General features: G+C 46.9%; 1 protein-coding gene across 3 annotated transcripts in view; it reads left to right on the top strand.

Moving 5' to 3' along the window:
• LSAMP (limbic system-associated membrane protein) overlaps positions 1-24,111 on the top strand; it is a 552,317-nt gene that overhangs the window by 330,558 nt on the left and 197,648 nt on the right. For all 3 annotated transcript variants that reach the window (XM_019526970.1, XM_019526969.1, XM_019526968.1), the window contains exon 3: positions 4,968-5,093. In XM_019526970.1, the coding sequence (XP_019382515.1) occupies positions 4,968-5,093 (126 nt within the window). The remainder of the gene's footprint in view (positions 1-4,967; positions 5,094-24,111) is intronic.

Here is a 24,111-nt window from a genome sequence, read left to right as displayed (position 1 = left end):
CCATTCCCCAATCACAAAAATGTAGTCTGCCCCAGGGCACTACTCCTATTCCCTCTCCCCCCAGCACAAAACTGTGGGCCCTAGCTGGATATACTTATTTGATGTAAAATTGCATAGGGATTTATTTTTGATAACATGGGTCCTTTGTAGGCAACCTGACTTGCTTTCCCCCAAGCCTTGGCTCCAGGTTGTTGACTAGGTGGTACAGCTCAGCATCGCTTTTCTTTTCCACATGTTGCAGGGGAGGGGACAGCTATTTTAAGACACCTCATCTCCCTGGATCTTTTGCCCCAGGCTGCTTTGCTGTTCTCCAGGAAGCTATTTCCACCAGCCTGCAGTCATAACTACCCAGCTTCTTGGCTTCCTCCCTACATGCTGCTCAAGTTGGCTCCAGAGAAAAATGCTGAAAGCAAGCACAGCTGTCCCAATAACTCCCTTTGTGGTGGATGCTGCAGAGCAGTAAGCAGATCCTAGCAGGGTAGGAAGGCAAGAGAAAATATAAATACCATACTCAGTCAGACCAATGGTCCATCTAGCCCAGTTCCTGTCTCCAACAGTGGTAGAAGTGGATTCTGTGGAGGGAGAGCACTGAACCAGATATCTCTAGTGTGATCTATCCCCTATTCAATACCTACCAGAGGGAACATCTCCAACCATTCTGTTCAATAGCTACTATCATCTATGGATTTGTGTAGTCCCTCTTTGAATGTTGCTATGCTATCTGCCTCCACCACCTCCTGTGGTAATGAAGTGGTGCATGTCTGACCACAGCAAGCTGCCATATTATGTGGCCGATAGATGCTGGGGGTCTCCAAAATGCAGTTTTCAGAACTATTTTTTCCGGCTACTAGCAGGCTCAGGTATGCATTATGCTCTAGGCTTGTTACTTGACTCATGTGGCGCAGGTGATCACTGCTCAGATTTTAGGTTCAAATTATGCATGGAATAGTAATTCTGTGACTTTGAAATCCTTGAAAACAGGGGCCCTGCCTGTATAGGTAAATGCAGTATTATTCGCCCCCTTAAAATGCCCCTGACTGCATTGAGATTTCCTTTCTGTGCTTGCACCTCCATTAACTTCAGCTGAGAGCTCACACATGATTGAGAGCAGACTTCATTTTTACTGTAATCCTATCTAACACTGCTGCCCTTGGTGCAGAGCACTTCAGGAGAGCACCAGAAAGGTTATGACGAGAGAACACCAAAAAAAAAAAAAGTCTTTTAGCACCAGCCTGGTGCAGAAAGGAGGTGCCGTGCTGTCTGTTCAGCTTGACCTGACTCCAAAACACTGGCCATGAGTTTGGTGCCTATAGAATGGAAATGGAGGCATCATGGCCTGTTCTTGAGAATGTGGTAGGACCAGGTGGGAGCAAGCTGCCCCTTCTGGAGAGCCTTCCCTCCTCCTTGTCCAAAGCTGCCTCCAAATACCCATCCGTTCCTGCTGCCAGCGATGGGGTGAGGGGAGCGTCTGTCTGTTTACTCTGTGGTAAGCAAAGCAGAAAATGATCTTGTTTCATTCCTCACTACACACACATTCTGAAGCTGAGAATGAAAAAAAAAAAATTAGATGATTCCTTTTTACCGAACTCCCCCGTATCCTCTTGAGTATGAAGCAGGGATGTGAGACATTAATGTGAGAAAGGAAAGATTGGAACAGCCTGTACTGCCTCAGGGGAAACCTTAGAGGCCTAAGCAGCAGATACTAAATACCTGGAGTCACACACTCAAATCCCAGCAGGGTCAGCTCAGCCCTTCAGATTTCATCAGTGGATGATTTAAGCTACCTCTCTGGAGGATGTTTAGGAATCTCCTAAAGCTGAGTCCTAGTCCTGTCAACCTTTACAGACCTTAATGATGCCATGACAACTTATAAGGGTGTAGTTACCCATTATACTTAGGTCAGACTAAGAGCACTTAAAATGTGAGCATTGTCATTAGGCCTGTGTGAAGCAGCTAGTGTTTGCTTCGGATTCAGATTTGGCCGATTCGGGGAACGGTGATTCGATTCGGTGATCTTAATCACTGTCCCGAATCAATTCAGCCAAATCTGATTCGGAGATTCAGCTGCCGCTGAATTGGCCCCATCCTCCGCCCGCTCTCTCAGCCCTGTCAATGGCTGCCCTGCCCAGCCCCAGCTCTTTGGAAAAAAAAGTCCCGTGCTCACCAGCTGCTGCCAGGCAGGGGCATGATCCCTGCTGCCCCCCACTGCCCCATGCTGCATGCTGCCACGAGCCCCTAGAGGTCCTGATGGCCACTGCAGCAGCTGGTGAGGTCGGGGCTTTTGTATTTTTTTTATTTTGTATTTTTATTTTTTTTAAAGAGCCAGGACCTGGGGTGGGCAGGGCAGCCATGGTGGGGCTGAGAGAGGGGGCGGAGGTCGGGGGGCACTCAGGAGGGCTGGGGGAGCAGGCAGGGTATGGGGCCTGGCAGGGGTCCCCCCATGGCTCCTTCCCCCCTCTTCCAGCTCCCCCCCACCATTTACCAGCACAGAGTCTGGGTCCCGCTCCCTGTGGCAGTGGGAGGGGACTGCCCGAATCTCCAAAGCTCTCTGAATCTTTTCCAAATTGATTCAGAGAGCTTCGAATTGATTCAGACCTTTTAATGGGTCTCCTCATTTGATTCGGAATCAGAGATTTGGCCCCCAAATCAGGCCGAATCGCCTCCGAATTGAATCAGCACCTGAAGCTTCACACAGCCCTAATTCTTATGCTTACTCATGCTAAGTGCCCTCTGAGGGTCTCAAAGTTATGCCACTTCAGGAGAGGGTTAACTGGACCTTGCAACCTAGTTTGTGTTAGGGTAACTTTATTCTACTCCACAGAGATAAAATGAGGAATTCCCAGGTTGCATTGCACCCGGCCTTCTCCCTGCCCCCAACCCAGAGCAGGGATAGAGTCCAGGTGTCCTGGCTCCTAGCCATGCCTCTGCTCTCCAGTCCTCAAGTGGCAAGTCAGAACTGGGCAGGCAAGAAATGGTGTTGAGTCTTAACATGCAACTACTCACAGTATGTTCTGACTTTAAACACAGCTTTAACATCACAGAGATTTAGTGTGGTCTAAGTGAAACATGTAACCTCACCCAAGAGACAGGGGCTTTCCTCCATGGACTTAGTTAAACCTGTCTTATTTTTCCCCACTACCCCTACACTGCATTGCACGCTCCTATCTAATCGTGGATATTACTTACTTTTGCAGACAGCTCATTGAGTCCTTCTGGGTGAAAGATGCTGTAGAAGTTCAATCATTATTATTAACTGTAATCCTCTGTAAGGGAAAGGTTGTTTGGTTTTTTTTTAAGGTAGGTAGGCAGCTCCCTTCTCTGGTTCCTGTGCTCAGGTTTCAGTCCAGCTGCTTTGGTCACCAATGAAACAAGTTCATTTAGTGTCAAGTTCATCTTGAGTAGTTGTTTACAGCACCAATAAAGCAGTCTCTGGTTTAGCAGCATGGATTGTCTCTGCTCAGGGGATGTAACAATAATTAATACATGGTCTGGGCCTGTGCCCAGAGTGTGCTAGGAAATGCGTGCAGTGCCTCTAGGCTCTACAGATGCAATCGGAGCTGCAAAGGGCCCAGCTGGGATATTTTGAATGCGGAAATGAGTCTGAAGGGCTGTGACTCTTGCAGCGCTGTACCCATGCTTTAGTGCTGCTGTGGGCCAGCCGTGTGGGTTGCTCACAAGTTCCCTTTGAATGCCCGTCCCTTACTGCACATGGAGTACACAGCAGCCCGCTAAAGGCTTGAGACTGGGGGAGGTAGAGCTTACAGGGGACTGTGGTGCAATGCTATTTGCATCAGCAGGTGCTTGTGACCCACGGGGGAGATCTGACTTCTAGTGGAATAGTAGGAAAAGCAGCAGGTAGGAGGCTGTGGTGGCAAACTGTCCTTTCTGCCCATCCTTCCTCACACCTGGGGTTCTTGCATGTTTTTCACTGCTGTCTTCCTTCTCAGTGCCCTCCTCCTCCATACATACTTTCTACTCATTTAATATGCTTACATCCAGGCAAGTCCTGTTGTTTTTACAGCCTGCACCTGTTTTTTAACCCATCAGTACCATTTGCTTCACCATTGGACTTCAGCTGTTGGGTATTAAAGGAACTAGATAAGGCAATATCCTAAGTTAATGCAAAATGCTTCTTGAGGCATTGGGCCCCACTGGGTTTTTCTCTGTGCTTTCCAGTTTCCCTCTAGCAGTGCCTGTTTCTCCTCTTTGTTTCTCTTTCCTTCCCACCCCTGTGCTTCTTACTTAGCCAAGCCCCCAACAAAACCATCCTCTGTATCAGTCCCTGCCTCTCCCTTTCAGACCTTCCTCAAGCTATCTCCTGCACAAGACCTCTCTCCTGCATTTGGTGCTTCAGGTGGCCATCTCTTCTTTCAAATCCTGGTTTTAAACCCATCTGTTTGGTGAATCCCACAAGCAATGGCCTCCCATTGCAAGCCTGAAATGCTGCCCCTGGCATACTACACAAAAATTAGGAAGCCCACAAACAAACAAGAAGAGACTCTCTTCCCTGGAAAATCTCCTCTCTTACATGACTACTTTAAAGAAGGTTCCTAAGATTACCGGGTCAAATTCTGCTCTTTTTCCTGTGGACAATTCACCTCCAATAAGTTTATTTTTGTCAGTACCTCAGAAATGGCTCAGGTCCATTCTGTGCTCTTGGAGAAGAATGACTTCTAGCTCACCCAGGGTACTTTGTGCCTGGATTGCTTTGTGTGGTTATTCAGACTGCACGTTTCTTAGAAAAGGCTTGTAACTTTTCCCCTGTGTTTAGGTTCTGTTGTTGGGCTTTAAAGAATAATTGGGGTGGGATGTGGTGATTGTTATTATATTGTATATATCTAAAATAATTAGCACTGCCTGTGTAAGGGGTCAGTGGCTAACTCTAGTTGACTGTGCTGCATATGAGCCAGGCTCCCTGTCCCTCAGACCTCTAGATAACAAGGTCTAACCACCTTTTGTCTTCGCAGTTCCACCAAAGATCTCCAACATTTCCTCGGATATCACCGTGAATGAGGGCAGCAATGTGACCCTGGTGTGCATGGCAAATGGGAGACCTGAGCCTGTCATCACCTGGAGACACCTCACCCCAACAGGTAAGTGACCCAGGAAGGTAACTTGCAACCCTTGCATTGCTGCCCTCCACAGCAGGCAGAGGATATGTCAACAACACCTCAAACAGCTGCAACAAAGGGGTAAGTTCACATGATGAGTAATGTCAGAAAGCCCTTGAAATGCACTGAAATTCTACTTTTAGTCTGCAAAAGGGGGGAAGCCAGATTGGCTCAGGGAACTGACTATTCTCTAACTCTTTAAATGATGTCTGCTGGAGCAGTATATTCTTGACCCTGTAGTTGCATTTAGTTACTATCTTAATCTAACAGCTGTAGTTCCTACTGCTGGCAATGTGCCCCATCAGAGCAAAGGAAACACATCTCCATTTAAAAACTCTTCTGTTTAAATAAGCCCATGAAAACCCTTTGAAACTTGCTGAATACCCTTCCAACCTTTTTTCTTTGAAGGAGGAGGCAGGTGGCAATATGAGTGACTAAATGTGACTCCCTGCATTTGTAGGCACCAGCTTTCTGCCCACATTAGTGGGGGAAGAAGGTATTTTCTCCAGGTTTAAAGACAGCAGAGCTGGACAGGGTGTAGGACACGATGAGTGTGAAATCGCCCAGCCTGCTCAGTAACTAATTGCGCCTTTGACTCCACAGCACTTGGCAGTCTTGAAAAGAGAATAGTCCTGTCATTAGCCTGACCCTACAGGGCAGGTAGCTAAGAAAACATTGAAGCATCCTGACAAACCATTCCTTAAAGATTTATCAGTGGAGAGGGGAGTAGGATCCATTTTCCTGTTCTTCCTCCTTGTGCTGCTTCTTTGAGGAGAGGGGGACTTCTTTCCTGGTCTCATTTATGGTTAGCTATGTCCATTTAGATGAAGGGGGAAACTCCTATTGGAGCAGAAGCAGGCCCCAGATGTGGGATTCTAAGCAGTATGTTGTGCTGTTTACAGGTATGGTAGCAAAGTGGTGAAAGCATCTTGCAACCTGAGGCCGGAGTTTGAACCTTGCTCTAGACCCTTACCAAGGCTGCCCTAGCTGACCCACCAGTGTGTACCTGGTCACTGGAGCTGGGGAGGCAAAAGTGGTCAAATGTGACACTGGCTGCACCAATCCTTTGTGTGCCACTGGTTCCAGCAGCTGGTTCCTTTTAGCCATGCTGGCTCAACAGTCCTGCAGGTTTGAATAGGCCTTTGGCCTCGACTGTGAAATTATTGGAAAAGGGATAGAAGAGGTCTCATGACTGCCAGTGAAGAAACTCGCTCCAAGTGAAAAATACTGTGAAACGAATCATCCAGTATAAGTCGGTGGCCACGAAAATAGGCATGGTGTGATACAGGGAAAGAGGGAGATGGAGACAGAGAAAGAAGGGTGGGGAGACATAGATAGAGACGTTAGGAATTGGACTCTGCCCAGATGCTACGACTTGGGGAGATATTTAGATTCTGCTCCAGACTTCCTGTCTAGGCTCTGTGGGCTGAGCCAAAATACTCCAGAGCTAAACCACTTTAGGATGTTTGAAACCCAGATCTATATTTTGTGGCTTTGGCACATCACTTGCAGAAGCAGAAGGAGAAATAATGCAAAGCACTGCCAGGAAAAGATGGAGGAGGAACAGAACCCCAGAGAATGAGAGATAATGTGATTTATATCCAGTATTATTATATGTCTGGCCTTTCTCTTCTGTTATTGTCAGTATTAAGTATGGATGTACCACAGATGTGTGAAAGGAAAATATGACCTATTTTTTTTTCTTTTAATTAAGTTATGTATTTACAATCTGCTAACTTCTGAGGGGTCATTTCACTGCAAGATGCAATTCTGATTAAACATTTGATCTTCCTGCTGTATCAGATGTTCAGTCTGCACTTCCATCTAATTCTTTCTCTTTGTATTCAAGTGGGAGCTATATTCGAGCATTGCCCAGTGTTGGTTGAGTTAAGGGAGCCACATAGCTATTTAGTTCTCAAGAAGATTTAATCCAGGAGTTCCCAGGTTTGAGGTATACCATATATAACCTTCAGCACACTGGGACAAAGATCATTTTCCTGGTTCATCGCCTCACTATGTTATCCTTCTCTCTACTGGCTCCCCCTCCTCCACCATGTCAAACACGGGCAACGTATCTTACCTTTTAAGACCCTTCACAATGTATCCCCACCTCACCTACCCTCTCCAAGACACAAATGAAATATTGACTCCTGCTTCTGCTCTGCTAGGAATACCATCCATCATTGCCCATTTTATAAACTCTTCCTAGCACAGAACTTCATGCTTTCTTTCATGTTTTCCACTGTGAATACAAATAGTTCCCTGGAGATAATCCCAAAGTGCTCTTATTATCCTTCTTCATCTTCCTCCTTAAAACCCTCCTCTACCTTGAATCCTTGACACTGGTAAAGCTGCGACTGCTGGTCACCTTATTAGTCAATATTGTGTCATTGTTCCCTTGTGCTCTCTACCTGCCCATCTCTGTCTTTCTGTTGCCTCTGGTCTTATCTCTAATTTGGAATGTCCCAAGGGCAGGGATCCCCTTTTTAGTTATAAATTTCTATGGTGCCTAGCCCAGTTGGGCCAAGATCTCTAAATAGGGTCCCTAGCCCTCAAGGCAAATAGTGGTGTGAATTTAACTGATCCTTCCAGTCCATCAAGGAGTTTTCACATTTATATCAGATGGCCTGTCTGGCTAGCATAGATCTGGGTCTCTTTCTTTTCCGTAGTTTATAAGGTATGTGGTTCTTGTCAAATGGATCCAAAGAGATTTGGTTTTAAAATCTCCACATTGTTATGCATTAAAAAGTCATTATAGGTAGTTTTAAAGGTTTCTATATATATTGGGTATCTATCCCTCTCCTTATGGAGCTGAATTTTAATGATGACTAAACTATCTGGTTTCACAAAGGGAGGGTTATAGAAAGTTGTCTCAATATGTTTTAAATTTCTGGAATGTTTCTAAAGTAGTTGTTCTGTATCATGTGGCATATAAAGAACATGCAAGCCAGGGACGTACCATAAAAGCATTATGACCATCCATGTTCCTTGCCACAAGGACTGTAAGACTTATGTCACAGCAAAAAAAACCCTGTTTTGGGGTGCCATGTAAGGGGAAGCCAGGGCCTGGAAGACCCTAGGAAGGGCTTCTCTGACTCCATGGAAGGTTGAGGACAGTGTGGAAAGCTGTATGATGTCCTGGTGCTGGTTTCTGAGGCGTATGAGCTGAGCTGCTGGATCTGGGGCCAGTGAGTGAAAGTTCTCCCCCCACATCCCCATCCACAAAACACTCAATTTGTGCATGTGGAAGACCTACTTTCAGGCTAGTAATGTTTTATATGGTGATCCATCTCCCTGCAGCTGCATACCGCACAGGTAGTGGGGCCAAGCCTGGTGAGCACAACAGGGATTTTACTGATATCCTAAATAGTGAGATGTGTCCTACTGTTGAGAAGTCCTGTGCTGATGTTCAGAGTTATGCCTGGTCACTTGGCTGCCTTATTTATAGCAGCATGCAGACCTCCTAGTGACAGAAATATTACTACCTTCTAGCTTTCTTAGAAATCCAGGAGATATGATTTTAGGGTCTTACATCTCACAAGAAGGCTGGCCGAGAAACAGATGCTTGATAATTGCTGGGAAGACAGATCTCCCTTGAGAAAATGCTCCTGTTTCCTGCACTGTCAAGGCAAACCTTAAAAAACTCCCAGTGTACTATCCATCCTGGAACTCAGATTAATGTAGGTTTCTCATCCTTTTATTTGATCTAGACAGCTTTGGCAGACTCTTGTCTTCTGAATAGGGTTGGTTGGGCACCTGCTATGGTGACATTAGAAACAGCCCTAGCAGAAGAAGTAGATCAGTGAGCTTGAGTGCAGGAGAGCTGAACAAGAGCTGACCGATGATGAAATTTAGGACATGGCTTCATTGTGAATTATGCAATTTCAGAGCCGAAGGAATTATGTTCTGCCTGTTAGACACATAAAAGGGCTTAGGTGCCTAAGTACCAGCCTATTCCACCTTGCTTATGTCCCTAACAACCTGTTAATACAGAAAAGATTGGTGGATCTTGCTCCTCACTGCTTTTTTGTGAGTTAGACTTAAGGGTCTGATGGTGCATTTCAAAGTGGATGAATTATTGAATTTTGGGGGATTGAACAAAGTGGAATAGAGTTGCACTTACATGCCTAAGTCTAAGTAGATGCCAAATAGATAGACCGGTATCTATCCCTATATCTCTGAGGACAGACTTACCTTTACACTTATTGCCCAAAGAAAAGGTATCAAAAGCAAGGTTAAAACAGGCCAGTCTTTCATCCTGCTCAATTCTGGTGCCCTTTGGCTAATTGCCAGGGCAAGGTATTGGAGGAGTGGAATTCTTCCTCCTAGGAAGCAGAAAAGGAGAATGCAGATGACAAAATCTCACAAACCAGGTGAATGGTCTTGTTGTCCATTCAAAGAAGATAGCTACACATAATGGCTGGGGTAATCATGGTGGGAAGTCTAGAGCTCCTGTGACAAAGCAAACACACCTTTGGAAGTACAGTAATACCTTGGTTAATGAAGGAGATGCATTCCATGATGTCACTTTGTTGTCAAAAACTTCATTACCAGAGGTAGAAATATCATAGGAAGCATAGAGATGCATTCCAGGACTTCAGAGACGGAGCAGGGTACAGTAGGAAAATATCATTAAATACTCACAAAGATAAGTGATAAATACGCACAAAGATACCCAGCTGCCAGGACTATGGACCCAGGTTCGCACCCCTGGCCCCTGCTCCCCCCTGCTACAGGCCCAGACAGGGTGGATCCCTGCCACTGTACATGCTCCCAGGGGATAGGGGGGACTCACGCCCCCCAGATCTGTACGCGGGGTAGGTGCAGTCTGTGGGCTCGGACTCCTGCCCTGCTTCCCTCCCCCGAGGCCTCCACAGCCCAGCGGGCATGACCTGCTGTGGCAGGGAGCAGCCAGGCTGCGTGGGGATCTCCTCACTGCTGTGAGCTCCATACTGCCCTGGTGACATGTCTTCTGTGTGTGCCACTGCTTTGAGGGGTGCAACCCTACGCTGCTGCTCTCACCGCAGCCCCACACACAGGAGGCGCATTGCCAGGGCAGTGCAGAGTGAGCAGGAGCAAGCACCTTAGCTGCTTTCTGCCATGCCGGGTGGAGCCTGCTGGGCTGTGGAGACCCTGGGGGAGGGAAGCAGGGTGGCAGGGAACAGCAGGCCTGCATGGAGAAGCTGTTCATCGCTGTGAGCTCTGCGCTGCCCTGACATGCCTCCTGCATGTGGGGCTGCAGTGAGAGCAGCAGCGCAGTGTTCCACCCCTCAAAGCAGCAGCACATGCACGGGGTGCATCGCCAAAGTACTGCAGAGCTCACAGTGGTGAAGAGATCCCAGTGCGGCCCCGCTGCTCCCTGCCATGCAGGGTCATGCCCGCCAGGCTGCAGAGGCCCTGAGGGAGGGAAGCAGGGCAGGATCCTGAGCCTATAGTCTGCATCTGCCCCAATACTGATCTGGGGGGGTGTGGGTCTCCAGTGCACCCAAGGAATGTGCGCGGCAATGGGGATTCGACTCTCCTCCTCCCCCGTGGCTCTGTCCTGCTCCCTGCTGGGGCCCTGCAACCACACATTGCAGCCCTGGGCCCCAAGCCCCTTGCACTGCCAACCTGGGCAGCATTCCCAGCTCTGCCCAGTACCCTCCCTCCCTCCCTACAGGGCCCTCAATCCGCCTCTCCCCTCCACATACCTGCTAGAGCTGCTCTGCAGGCTGCCTGGGGCCATGTGCATGTACATGCATGTGCCCCTGTCTCACCACCTTCTCCCGCTACTGCCCAGCTCCCTGCAGACTGGAACTCTGCCAGCCTGCAGGGAGCTCATTGCAAAATTGCAATATCCATGCGTTTCTCTAGTAAAATGAGAAATCCGCGTTTGCCTCAAATGTTTTTAATTTTTTTGCAAAAAAAGGCTGACTTTGTTATAAAGGAGCTTTGTTCCCAGAGGATTCATTAACCAAGGTATTACTGCACTAAAGCACAGTGCAGTAACTGCCTGTACTGTGCTGTGCACACGGTGCATGATTAGTTTTAGCCACTACTTTGCCATAGCGGCGTGCTAAAATGGCGGAGTGTGCCGCTATGGCAAAGTAGCTGCCAGTGACATGTAAATGCATTTGGTCACTACAGTGACTTAGTACATCACTATGGTGATGAAGCAGGTCGTGTAGACACACCCACAGAGTCACGCAGAAGTAAAATTCTCACCAGATCAGTTAAACAGCACTTCTTTCCTCCTCCTTTCCCCTGCCGTCCAGACACATCAGAGATTTTTCTCACATCAGCTGCCAGTTGCCAAGCCTAGAAGTGGCTTATAGGAAGGCCCCTTTCATTCCCCCATGAGATTGCTTAACTGCGGCTGTTGCTGTTGACTGTAAGTGCTGAAGCCCGGGGAAAGGGGAGATAAAGGAGACAGAATACTTAAATAATTTAGATGGCAAATATCAGTGTAAATCAGCTTTAATTCTTGGAGGTGTTTTGGTAATGAAAGCTGAAATGTCATTCCTCAAGATGACACAAGCCCCCGATTCCTTCTCTATTGCTACTCCATTGCTCTCTGGGTGGTTGGGTTTGGAAGAAACAGGTGAGCTGGTAGAAAGACAGTAATTCCAGTTCCCCAGCAGAACAATTTTCCTTGTTATCCTCCAGGCTAATATGGCATAAAGTCAAGACATCCTGCCTATCTAGTTATGGATACTAGAGTTCCAAAAGACAGACAATGTCTACTTAGGGAGCTGTTTCTTCAGCTCAGATAGTAATGATAGAGCTTTCAGTTGTGCATGGAAGGGTTCCAATCCCATCACCCATCAAACTTCTCCCTTACAGTTTAATTGCTGTTTGTATGGCTCCTGGTTCACCAGTAAGGCATCAAGCCTCCTCTCCAGCATTTTACCAGACCTCTTGCTCTGTGATTGTAACCAACGGTAATGAGGTGGTAGCCATTGAGGTGGGGATGAGGGAAACTGCCTTGTTTGCTTAAAGTGGGGATTTCCTTTCTGGTGTGGACATATTAAGTATTCCATAGTCAGTGCAAGGAGTATGTCACTAGCATTTCTCAGCTGCCTTACTGACGAAAGGATGAAGAGTTGTAGTGGCTGCCTCTTCTTATGTAAAGGAATATTATAGAAAGGGCTGGCCCCAAAGAGCTGTCAATTTGTGTAAATGACAGACTTCACTAATGCAACCATGGCCCTCTGGAGTCTCCCAGAAAACACTGCTTCTGGGAGCACACAAGAATGGTGGGATAGATATCCACTGGGTGGGTCTACATGTACCCCTGACTTTGAGTCGGTACTGCACAGTCATTTAGTACTTGCTTTAGCAGTTGGAACTGCACAGGCTTGGTGGCACATGAGTTGTTTTCAACCCTGCTTGACAGTAGCTTGTTGCTACAGAGCAGTAGCAGCAGCATCGTGGCTAGTGCCTGCCAACGCAGTGTCGCCATAGCATCTCATGTACACGTGCCCACTGAATCTTCCAACTTGAAATTGTGCAGCAGGGAAACAAACCTGTATCAGTCTATAAAATATGAGGATGAACTAATATTGTTTAAACTGGATTGATCAAAGAAACTCAGCTGTAAGCAGTCCAGTTGACAGTGTAGTTTCAGGGTAGGAAATCTTCTCTAGATCTGTAGTTTCAGGGTAGAAGATCTTTGAGATCTTAGAGAGTCTCTAAAATATAGGGATGAGGATATCAGTCTATAAAATATGAGGATGAACTAATATTGTTTAAACTGGATTGATCAAAGAACAACATTGCTCTTTTCAGATCCCTAAAACCACCCAGCATCAGTGTCTCTACTTACTTGATTTGCTCAAAGAAGTTGAGTTTCTATGATGAAAAGTGTGACATAAGATCCTAAATAGAAGATATGCAAAGTCTTTGCAAAACCCATATTCCATGCAGTAGAAGCAAACAAAGCCTAAAAGGAAAGAAGACAATACAAGGCCTATCAAACACTTGGCCAAATTTTCTCCTGATGACACCTGAGAAGTTCTCATTGGCTGCATCTACAGGAGATGCTGACTGTGCAGTCATTTATTACTTGTATACACCAATACTAAATGAATGCGCAGTAACTGGAATTACTGCATAGTAGCATCACTGAACAGCTTTTGGGTGATGATGAGTGTGCAGTAGCTCGTTACTGTTGCACAGTAGTGTCATGTTTCACTTCATGCAGCGCGACGCTACTGTGCAGTAGTAATGAGCTACTGTGCAGTTAGCATCTTGTGTAGACGTGGCCATTGAGTCATATAGGTGTTAGCCATTCCTTGCAGCATGTTGACACAGTAGGGGATAGGGTGGGGACCCCCACCATGTGTGTAATGAAGAAGATATGTATATAATCCTTTTACAAATAACACATTACTGGGCTGTGCAATTTACTGCCATAGGGAGTCACTTAAGCCAAGAACTTAGCCAGATTTTGTAGGAGATTGGATGTCTCTATGGACAAGAAGAATGTCCAACATTAAAACTAATAAAAAAAAAACATGGAAAGAATATTAAGCTACATACTGCAGGACTAAATCAGGAAGAGACCAAATATGCAGGTCAGTGCAGATTATTTAACACTCTGGCTCAGTTATATTTGTGGAGTAGATCCAGGTCCTTTCTGCAGCAGAACTCCAAAGAGGAAGGAACCAAAGGCCTTTGTAAAGGCACGGAATTGAAGGTGCTTGGTTTTCCCATTGGGATTTCTCTGGACTTGCTGTGCAGTATTTGTTTCTGTTTTATTGCCCTTTAGATGCAAAGTCCCATCACTAAGCTTGGTGCTGCACAGGACACCGGATAAAAAGCCAGTTTCTGCCCTAAAAGAGGAGATAACTGGAGGTAGGAGGAGGACCTTCAGCCTTGCTACAAGGCCACCCTGCAAAGAGTGGGTGATGGTACTGGGTGAGAAAAGGATTTTATGGTTATTTAGGTTTAGCCCCTGCCTCTGGTATACTCCTAAAACCTTGAGAAGGAAACCCTGACATAGAAGATGGTGAGGTGGGGATGTTTCTTCTGCAGTTCCTGGTTCTCCAAGTTCCCACCCCACCCCCTTCATTGCTTTTGCATGAACAGAGAATGTATTAATTATAAAGTACTGGACTGACCCCTGATTTTAGGGAGTTAAAGAGGTTAAAGGCCCATCTCATTCCCCTTTCTATCATACATGTGGTCTCTCATCCCTGCTTACAGAGACTCCACACTGCACCCTTTGCAACCTCTTTTTTAGAGTTCTTGCAAAATGATTTTTTTCTTTCTCAGGCCTATATCCATCTCACCTGCTAGTACAGAGAGGGATGCTGGTTCACGAGGAGGCTGGGATGCCAGGAAAACCTAGTCTTTCTCAAAGCCCCTCAGAAGACATCAGAAGTAGCTTTAGCCTCCGTATTCTCTCCTGTGACCATCATTTCCTCCCTCCCTTCTTTTCTCTCATTGCGTGGCCTGGGAGTAGAGAAGTATAATCAGTAGGCCTGTGCAAAGTGGCTAGTATTCACTTCGGATTCAGCTGATTTGGGGGACAGAGGTGCGATTCAGTGATTCGAATCACTATCCCAAATAGATTTGGCCGAATCTGATTCGGAGATTTGGCTGCAGCCAAATCGGCCAAATCTCCAAATCGGCTCCATTCCCCACCCGCTCTCAATGGTTGAGCCGCCCACATCAGCTCCTGGCTATTTGGAAAAAAAAAAGCCCCCACTCACCGGGTGCTGCCAGGTGGGGGGCAATCCCTACTGCCTCCCACTGCCATATGCTGTGGGGAGGTGGGCTCTGCCATGAGCCCCCAGAAGCCCTGAGGCCACTGCAGCAGCTGGTGAGTCTGGGAGGGTGGGGTTTTTTGTTTTTTTTTAAAGGGCCGGGAGCTGGGGCAGGTAGGGCAGCCATGGGGTGAGGGGGGTTGGAAGAACGGGCATGGGCTGGGGGGCTTGTGGCAGAGCCCCCCATGCAACAGGGGGCAGTGGGGATTGCCCCCTCCTGCCTGGCAGCACCCAGTGAGTGGATTTTTTTTTTTTAGAGCCAGGAGCTGGGGCTGGGCAGGGCAGCCATGGGGGGGCTGGGGGAGCGGTTGAGGGTACTTGAGGAGGGTGGGGGAGCAGGCAGCGGATGGGTCCTGGCAGGGGTCCCCCCATGGTCCCTTCCCCCCTCCTCAAGCCTCCCTTCCCCTGCCCCCAACTTACTAGCATGGAGTCCGGGTCCAGCTCCTTGCTGCAGTGGACAGGGACTGCCCAAATTGTCGAAGCTCTCCAAATCTTTTCTGAATTGATTCAGAGAGCTTTGAATCAATTTGGACCTTTTAATTGGTTCCCTGATTCAATTCAGATTCAGCGATTCAGCCACCAGATCAGGCCAAGTCTCCTCCAAATCGAATCAGCACCCGAACCTTTGCACAGTCCTAGTAATCAGCCCCTCTTTTCTATGTTATGTTCTTTTCTCAAACTGTATTTTCTCTACACATGTGGAAGAGAGCTTGGATTTCCTCCTCATGTGCCCAGAGATCCACAAGCTGTTCACAAATTTCTCCTATTGTAACAGTGCTCCACCTGGCCCCACTGCCTTGAATGATGTTGCAGTACAAACACTGGTGATGCCTAAAATATTCATTTTCTTAAGTTTTGATTTCCCTCTGCTGTTCCAGTGGAAGAGGGGCTAGGGCTGTCTTGGCAGAGCACACGTTTTGCCAAGTTTGGGAGAACAAACTAAATAGACAACTCAGTTGGCTTCAGTGGAGTTACACCCAGTTATGCCTTTTCTCTGGTCTTCTGGGTAATGTTTTGCTCTATAATAGCTGATGTCTTTGGTATGCTTTGGCTGAGGGAAATGTAATAATGCTCAGCAGTTTGTCCATTCACTTAGAAATGCTGTCTTTAGGTTACCCTGGGAACACAGGTTTGATTCCTGTTCAAACCAACTTGTCTCCTCCTCTTTTGCCAAGTAGGCATGGGTTTCAGACCACTGACAGCATGAGTGTCTCCTACCTCAGATTTTGAAGACTGAGGTGCTCTGTGCATATGTTAAAAATCCCATGAGCCTTTGTAGAGTATTAGCATCCTCTAGGGGACTGCCATGCAGCTAGCTTCCCTCCATCCCATTGGTACCCACATTTCAGTGGGAATGGGCCTAGTTTGTAGTGTGGTTTGGGGTGGAAATTGGAATCCAGGCTAGCTGAAGCAACAACACCTTAGCTGTCTCCAACCACTGGCTTATGAAACTCTTGGAAGAATGGAGAAGAGGGTGAAAGCCACATATCTCAAAAGAGAAGGGAAGATCAAAATCTTACATAATCATCAGTGGCAGGGAAAGGAAAGGCACACAGCCACTTTCTGGGATCCCAGTGGCAGCTTAAAACATCTGACAAAATTATCTGCTGCTTTCATCACCAAGAACCTCCAGATATCAATGGACTTGCACTGGAACAATATCCAGGTGGGATGGATGCCTGGGTCAGGGATTCAGTGTTGGCACTGTGATTCCAGTGAAGCAGAGCACTTTTTATTTGTAGCCAGGGTTGAGAACAGCTGTATGATAGAACAGTGGTTGGCAGCCTATGGCCTCTAGGTCAAATCTGGCCCACAGAGCAGGTGCTATGGCAGCATTCAGCAGTGACTGGCCTCAGTAGAGTTCAGCAGACGGGGCTTTGCCTGCACCATGCTGAGGCTAGGAGCTAGAGAGAAGTAGCAGCCAGCTCCTAGCACTGGCCTGTGTCAGACCTGAGTTGAGCCATTCCAGCCAGTCATCAGCAGATCTTGTTGACCACTGTGCTGGAGAGTGATCCAACCAGTGGCTGTCAGCCAGGTGCTATAGGTGGTACATGATTCATATGATAAATCTAGAGATTTCAGGCAGGAATCCATGGTTACACAAGTATTCTGCCCTGTTGTGGTCTTTCTGGTTCTTTGCCACAGAAAAATTTTGCTAGGATTTTTCTGTACTTAAAAATAAAATAAAAAAAGACAAGTGAAAGCTAAGAGCTGGCATTTTCCGAGGAGTGCTTTGAGTCTAATGAGGGCCACCTTGAGTCCAACGAGGCTGAGAATCACTGGTGTATATAAGTATGTCTCCCTCTAATGGATAGTCTTGGCAACTACAACAGCTGGCTATATACTCAATGCATGTGGGGAGAAAAAAAAGCTTGCATCTTTATCTCAAATGGCCCAGATGCTTTTGTTTTTAAAATCTAAGGTCGTGGGTTCACTCAACTTGAATTTCTGTATGTAGCAATCCCCTCTGGCAACTGCATGTTTATGGCCTTGGTTCATTACTCAGATGTTAAAGCATGCTTGTTCTCCAGTCTCCTGAGACACAAAGAGGCGGGGGGTGAAATAAGGAGAAAGAACTCATGATGCTCGGTATTCAAGAGTCACCACTTAAGCATATTTCAATGGCTGTCTTTAAAAAGAAAATGGAGAGGTTGATTTTTTTTATTTCTATAGATAATGGATACATTCTTTCCCTTGCAGCCAGCAGGCAGCTTCCTTTCTTAATGTGAGGGAGGGGTGGAGATGAACCTTAGCAATAACAAGGGAAAGTTTGGCGAGTGGCTCAGAGTTCCTCCAGGCACGTTTTTAAATCTATCTAAAGGAAGGGTTAGGTCCCATTTCCACCCCACCCCCATTGCTGTGTAGTGTCTGATGATGAATTTTTTTGCAGTGAAGCTGGAGTTGGCTTTTTCCATAGCTTCCTCCTCCACAGGGCCCGGTGAAAGCAGATGACAGCTCTGTCATGGCAGGGTCTGCATGCTTCAATGAGCACTGCTCGGGAAGCTGCAGTGTGATTTTTAACATGTGGCCCCAAAACCTCGCTGCCTTGGATTTCTCACATGCAGTCGACTGGCTGACTCTCGCTTCATCTCCTGCCCCACACCAACCCGTCATGAAGCCACTTGGCATGTGCCTGCAAGCGGTAGCAGGGGCTGGAAAAGAAGCTGGCAGGAGGCTGTGTTTGTCAAACACATACAAGCTTGAGAAATAATTGAGCTGGACTAAAAGGTCTCTAAGGGGCAGTGAGGGAGAGAGGACAGCAGGATTAATCTGTTCAAGAGGAAAGGGAATACTCTGGTTTATGACCCACAGGCTCCATGACCCATGTATTCCCTCCTCTCCTTCCCAGCCTGGTTTCTCCTTAACACATGAAGAGGCAACATCTGTGTTTACTGGATAGCCAGATTCCTCTCTCCTGCAGCACTGAAGCATTGCACTTGTACAGCCTGTCTGTTCACACTAGAAGTGGGATCTCACTGGTGTCTTGTGGGATGCTCTGGTGTCTTTTGGTGTCTTTATCCTGAATGGGAAGGGTTCCTTGACCCATGCTATTGCTCTGTGTGTCCCATATCCTGGAAACGAGGCATTGTGGCTACCTTACAGCCAGCCCTGAGTGCATGCCAGCACGCTGAACTGAGAGTGGCTCCGGACATGTCCTCCAGGGTCCTGTAAGGCAGTTGCTTTGCCTCATTTCCAGGAGCTGCCAGGCACAGAACAGGATTGAGTGGGTGGAGCATTCTTCAGTGGTGCATCCCCAGGTGCAGCATGGAGGCCAGTCACAGCTCTCTTTCAGCCTGCATTTTCCTCTCCAGTCAACTGCTGAGCACAGTGCAACCCTGCATTTATGAAAGGCACAAACAGCCTTGCAGCCATGTTATACAATGATCATGTTATACGTGATATTACTGCCTAAACAGTAACTGCTGGATATGTGAGCTAGTGACAACCACTGTGAGCAAAGAGGCCGGTATGTTGGCAGGTTGCTGTGACTGGAGGTTTCAGCGGAGGAGGAGAGGGGCATGGAGTGAGGCTCGAAGGAGAAATGAGGGGAGCAGAATTTGATTGTTGCTCAGCCACAGTGTGAACAGGAGCGGCCTGAAAGGACAGGGACAAGCTACATGGGCTGGAGCTCCTCAGGCTTCTTATGCTGACAACACGTGTGGAGAGGCCAGTCTGCCTCCCACCACGAGGGTCTGGGGCAGACATTGCATAAACTGGTTTGACACAAATCACTTAAGTCTGATACTACATTCAACCAGGTTTATCTTAAACTGGTTTCAGCCATTTTGAAACTGGTTTATGTGCACTGAACATCTGTTCTGTTACAGGTTTAAACCAGTTTCTGATTACTTAAACCGGTTTATGTGTAATGTCTGTCTCAGATTTTCTCCAAGGTCCATAGAAATGCTGATCCGGTGGATCTGGACACCGTTTTCAAGCAGTCAATGGGCATTACAGCCACTTACAGACAGGCTAAATTTAACCCTAAGTCCCGCAGTATGTTTCTTCCCTGCCCTCTTCCCTTAATAGAGTTTTTCTTTGTGGCTTTGGTTCTGACTTATGAAACTTCCCTCCCCTCCTGTTTGGGGAGGGCAAGCACAAGCTACAAATTTGTTTCCTTAAAGGCTGGGTGGTCACAACTGATGTTATCCTTCCTTCTTCCTAGCCCTTTCTTTCTTGCCAGTGCCTGGAAAGCACAAAGGGGAAAACAGGTCTGTGCTGTTATTTCATTCACAGAGCTGAACAAATCGCCCTCTCAGATACAGTCCCAGTCAGTACCTGCCTCAGACTGGCTGCAACACGGGAGTAAACTGTTTGGCAGCAGCAGGAGTCTGAGAATTTGTGAGGGGCTGAATGCAGGTTGCCTCTGAAGAGGGGAGAGAGAGAGATCGAGCTCAGCTAACCTTTGTCAGGCATGTCAGGCTGGGGTGATTCAAGTGATATACCATGAGTGTGATGTTTCTAGGGGTCGGCACAGACCTGGGGGTGCCAGCCACCAATGTTTAATGCAGAAAGCAGAGACCTAGGAAAGGCCAACCCATTGATCACAAGTGATTTCAATTATCCAGCTATTGACTGGGGTCATGGCAGAGTCATCAGGGAAGGTGGAAGGGTCCTGGAGGCAGGACAGGACCTTCTTCATCACACACTTTACTTGGCAGCTTGCAGAATCAATGTCTTGTCTTGACTTTTGTCCTGGGGAAACAAGCCAGATGGAGACAAATAATGGAAAAAATGAGGGCAGAGGGCAGGATAAGGGAACAATGATGCATCAGCTCAGGGAGGTTTCCCAGCATGTGTTACCTGTATATTGGTGTGTGCATTATTGCGTGTGCTTATGTGAAAGTTTGTTCATGTGTTCATATGCTCATGCACAAATTATAGATATAGCTACACAGATCTGCACATGAACATCTACAGAAAAGTGTGTGCCTGTGTGTCTATGTGTACCATATCCATGTCTGTTTGTACATATTTAGGTCATTATATAGGCCTCTGTGCATGGGTGGGTGGGTAGGTGCAGGCATCTCTTTACTTGCTGTATATGCATGCATTGTGTATTAACTTCTTGTCTTGTGTTTGTGAATGTGTACCCCACCACAAGTGTCTGTATGTCTCCATGGGCCTATGTATGTATGTGTGTGTATGTGTGCACCGTTCCTGCATGTTGTTTTCTATGTATGTTTGCCTTTGTTGTGCTTCTCTTACATCAAACCAATGGGAAGTGCATGAGTAACTCTAAAAAATAAAAATAGCAAAGAAGAAAGCAAACATTCTGAATACAAGTGAACCTTGAATATGGGTCACAAGTTCAGGTTGATTCTTATTCTAGCTAAAGCACACCTGAACCATTTAATCTTGTGCTGTTTTGGCTGAGCAGTGAACATGAGCAGGGATTTTTAATGTCACCCAGAGTGCCAGGGGTTGGAGCAAATTTCAAGCTTTCCTCCAGCTTTAGAGAAATTCAATTTAGGATCCAGATTTTGGTGCGTCCAGCCTCCAACTTATTTACCTGCATCTCCTGTATTTAATTATGTATGCTGTGTCTCGGCATCTTACAAGCAAATAAATAATAAGTGGTCCATAGCTTCCTGGTTCTGTCTCCCCTTTGGTCCTGGGGGAATTTGTGGTATCTATTAGTTAGGGGGCAGGGGCTGTTATTGCAGCCAGGGCTCAAAGATAGATAACTCTTGCTTTTGGTTCTGGAAAAGCTGAAGATTTGTGTATGTCCTGATTCCTGTAGGAGAGCTCCACAATCATGGGTCAGACACTGAGCAAGTCTTTGCCTCCAGCTTCTAGGAGATTTACTCTTGTAGGGGCAGCTACATCATTTTTGAGGAGCAGGGTTGTGGTAAAATGGTCTTGGCTACAGTGACATTCTCTCAGGTAACTCAGTCCCAGGCCATCCCCCTCTCAAAATTAGCGGTACCCTAGATCTACATATCCCTTAGCTGTGGTGAAATCCAGCTACAGACTTGGACATCGTGGCTCTCAAGCCATTTCCAGTCAGTGCTCAGCTGTCCCTAAGGACATGTCAGTACTGGTCTCAAAACAATCACAGTGCCCAGAGATGGTGGGGAAATCGGAGAGAAAGGAAGGATGCCTTTGACATGCACCGGTTTCTGCACTGGAAGCTGGCAGGCTGGGGAAGCAGGCTGCTAACTGAAAGATACAAAAGTAATTAGAGGAGCAAAATAATAGATTAGGGAGCAGCTCCTGTCAAGGGAAAGTATTAATTATCAGAGGTTTTCCTCCATGCATGCTGACTGGTCAAGGGAGTAAAGGATGGCAACAAAAAGCTGTGGTTCAATTTAAGGAGGCTGCTAGGAAAAGCAGCTGGGGCCTTGAATTAACTGCTTGCTCTCCAAATGCTCCTTATGTATGGGGGAGGTGTGACTGGGGGAACCTGACAAAGCCATATCGTGTCTAACCATCATTAATAATGATTCAGTCAGAAGACTAATTTTAAGAGATCATTAAGGTTACAGAGTTAAGCTCTCAGAAGTCAAGTAAAGTGAGATTTCAGGTTACAAGTATAACCTAAACTCTGTCCCTTTTTAGCATACTCATTACTCTCTAGTCTCTAATTAAATGGTCTCATTCTGTTTTTCAAATAAGACATCCTGTCATCACATCATGTTTTCAGTACTGTTACAAAATGTGTACTATGTGATATTGTGGCCAAGTTTATGTGCATCTGATAAACAAACAGGCCATAACCATAAAGTATCGTAACTCCTGTATGATAAGCCCCACCCCATTTTGCAGGTGACTATTCCCATGGAATCATGGAAAAACAGAACTAGAAGGGACCTTGGGAGGTCACATCTAGTATAACCCCTGCCCAAGGCAAGATCCTCACTGTCTAAACCATCATGTTTATTACCAGTAATCTACTCTTAAAAACTTCCAAGGGTGGAGATCCCACTACCTCTATAAGTAATCTTCTCCAGTGCTGAACCAGCCCTCAGAGTTAGAAACATCTTCCTAATGTCTAACTCAGGGGTGGCAATTATTTGGGCTGGCAGGCCACTTAATGTGTTTTGGTGACCTGTTGAAGGCCACTCCTGTCTCTCTTTCCCTCCCTCTCCCCATCCCACTCTCCTGGGGCTTCAGCCAGTGCAGACGCCCAAACCTGCCGATGGCTTTAGCACTGCCCCTCCTCCCTGCATGGCTATAGTCCATCTACCTGCAGCTTTAGCACACCCTGCCCCCTCCCCGCAAGTCCAGACCCAGCAGCTGCCGGCCACGTCCACAGCTGCCCTAATGTGGCCTGTAGCTTCCATGTCAGGGCTCCAAGTGCAGGGTGGTGGGGATGGGGACAAGGGATACTAAAGCTGAAGGGTGTAACCAGCACAGAAGCCTGAACCTGCCTGTAGCTGTAGCACACCCTGCTTCCCCTTCAGAGCTGCAACCCAGAATCTGTCAGCCGCATTTGGGCAGCTGGGGACATGGCTCAGGGTGGGTGCCACTTGGCAGGCAGCTGCCCATGGACTGGATCCAATCAGTTGGCAAGCCAGATCTGGCCTGTGAGTCATATTTTGCCCACCCTGCCATAGGACCGCTTAATAGGGAGTAAGCTGCTAATCAACATGGGCAGAGTTTGTCCCTTAAGGTCCAGCCACAGCATTTGTTCTCCATTTACATCAGTGAGGTGCATGGGCTGGCTGTTCACATGGTATGTGAACCACCACATATTTCCTCTGGAAAGGCCTTTTACAAGTTCCTTCAAACTCCCTGAGCATCGCCATGTTATTTTGTCATGGGAAAGGGAAAAAAATGAAGGGCTGGTCAGCTCTCTAGAGAAGACTTTGAGAGTCAAGAAAGCTGTATTTTCTGAGCCAGGTCTCTACAGAGGTGTTTTCTTCATGGGCCCATGTGACTAGCTTATCAGTCCACTCAACATGAGATGCTTAGTGCTGCAGAAATACCAGCTCCCTCTCCATTTACCCTTTGAGTATGTGAAGTATGGAGTTGACAGTTATGACTGCTGTAAAAGTCTCCTTGTGAGCTTTTTACATAAAGCTGGGAGTCAGTTTATTTGTTTTGCATGAAGAAAACAGCATATCTTCTCCAAATTTAGTGCAGCTAATTTAAACTTGTGTGCAAGCTTCTGTGTATCAGTGAAACAGCCTCAGCTGCTCTGATTTCAGTTCCTCAAATGCTGGTGCTCTGTCCTGACAGCTGATGGGGCAAGAATGAACACCATGATTAGAGCAGTAGACTCGGCAATGACAGAAATATCTCTGGAATTTGTACCAGTTCTTCCTAAATTTCTTATTTAAATTCCCCTACAGGAGGAAATGATGTAGAACGCAAAGGAATGCCCCCATGAGGCAGGTACAGACTGGTCAAGGAGGAAGGGAGGCCCGTGAAGAATTGTAGAGTATGATCTGTGAGGTTGAATTGATGCTGAATACCGAGAAAGGTATTCAGCATGAGGGAGGCAGGGCAGTGATAAGCCACTGGGGAGAGGAAATCCCTGTGCAGATGGCCAAGGACTTGCCAGTGAGGAGGAATGGTGCAGAATGGCAGAGAACACCAGCTTCCACAGACCTGTATGTATTCTGGTGCAAGCTGGAAAATTTCCTCAAGCAGACACTTTGGGGATCAGTGCAGAGTTTGTTTAAAAGAAATGAGCTTCAACTGAGAGGTTTAGCAACTTGCGCTAATGAGAGTCTGTCTGTCAAACTTAAGTGGCGTCAAGTGGCTCAGAACAAGGGCTCTTGGGCGTTAAATGGTTCCTACCA

Source organism: Gavialis gangeticus, unplaced genomic scaffold (assembly GCF_001723915.1).
Source record: "Gavialis gangeticus isolate Ggan-Ray unplaced genomic scaffold, GavGan_comp1, whole genome shotgun sequence".
Lineage (NCBI taxonomy): Eukaryota > Metazoa > Chordata > Crocodylia > Gavialidae > Gavialis > Gavialis gangeticus.
This window is presented reverse-complemented; position numbering and strand designations above follow the sequence as displayed.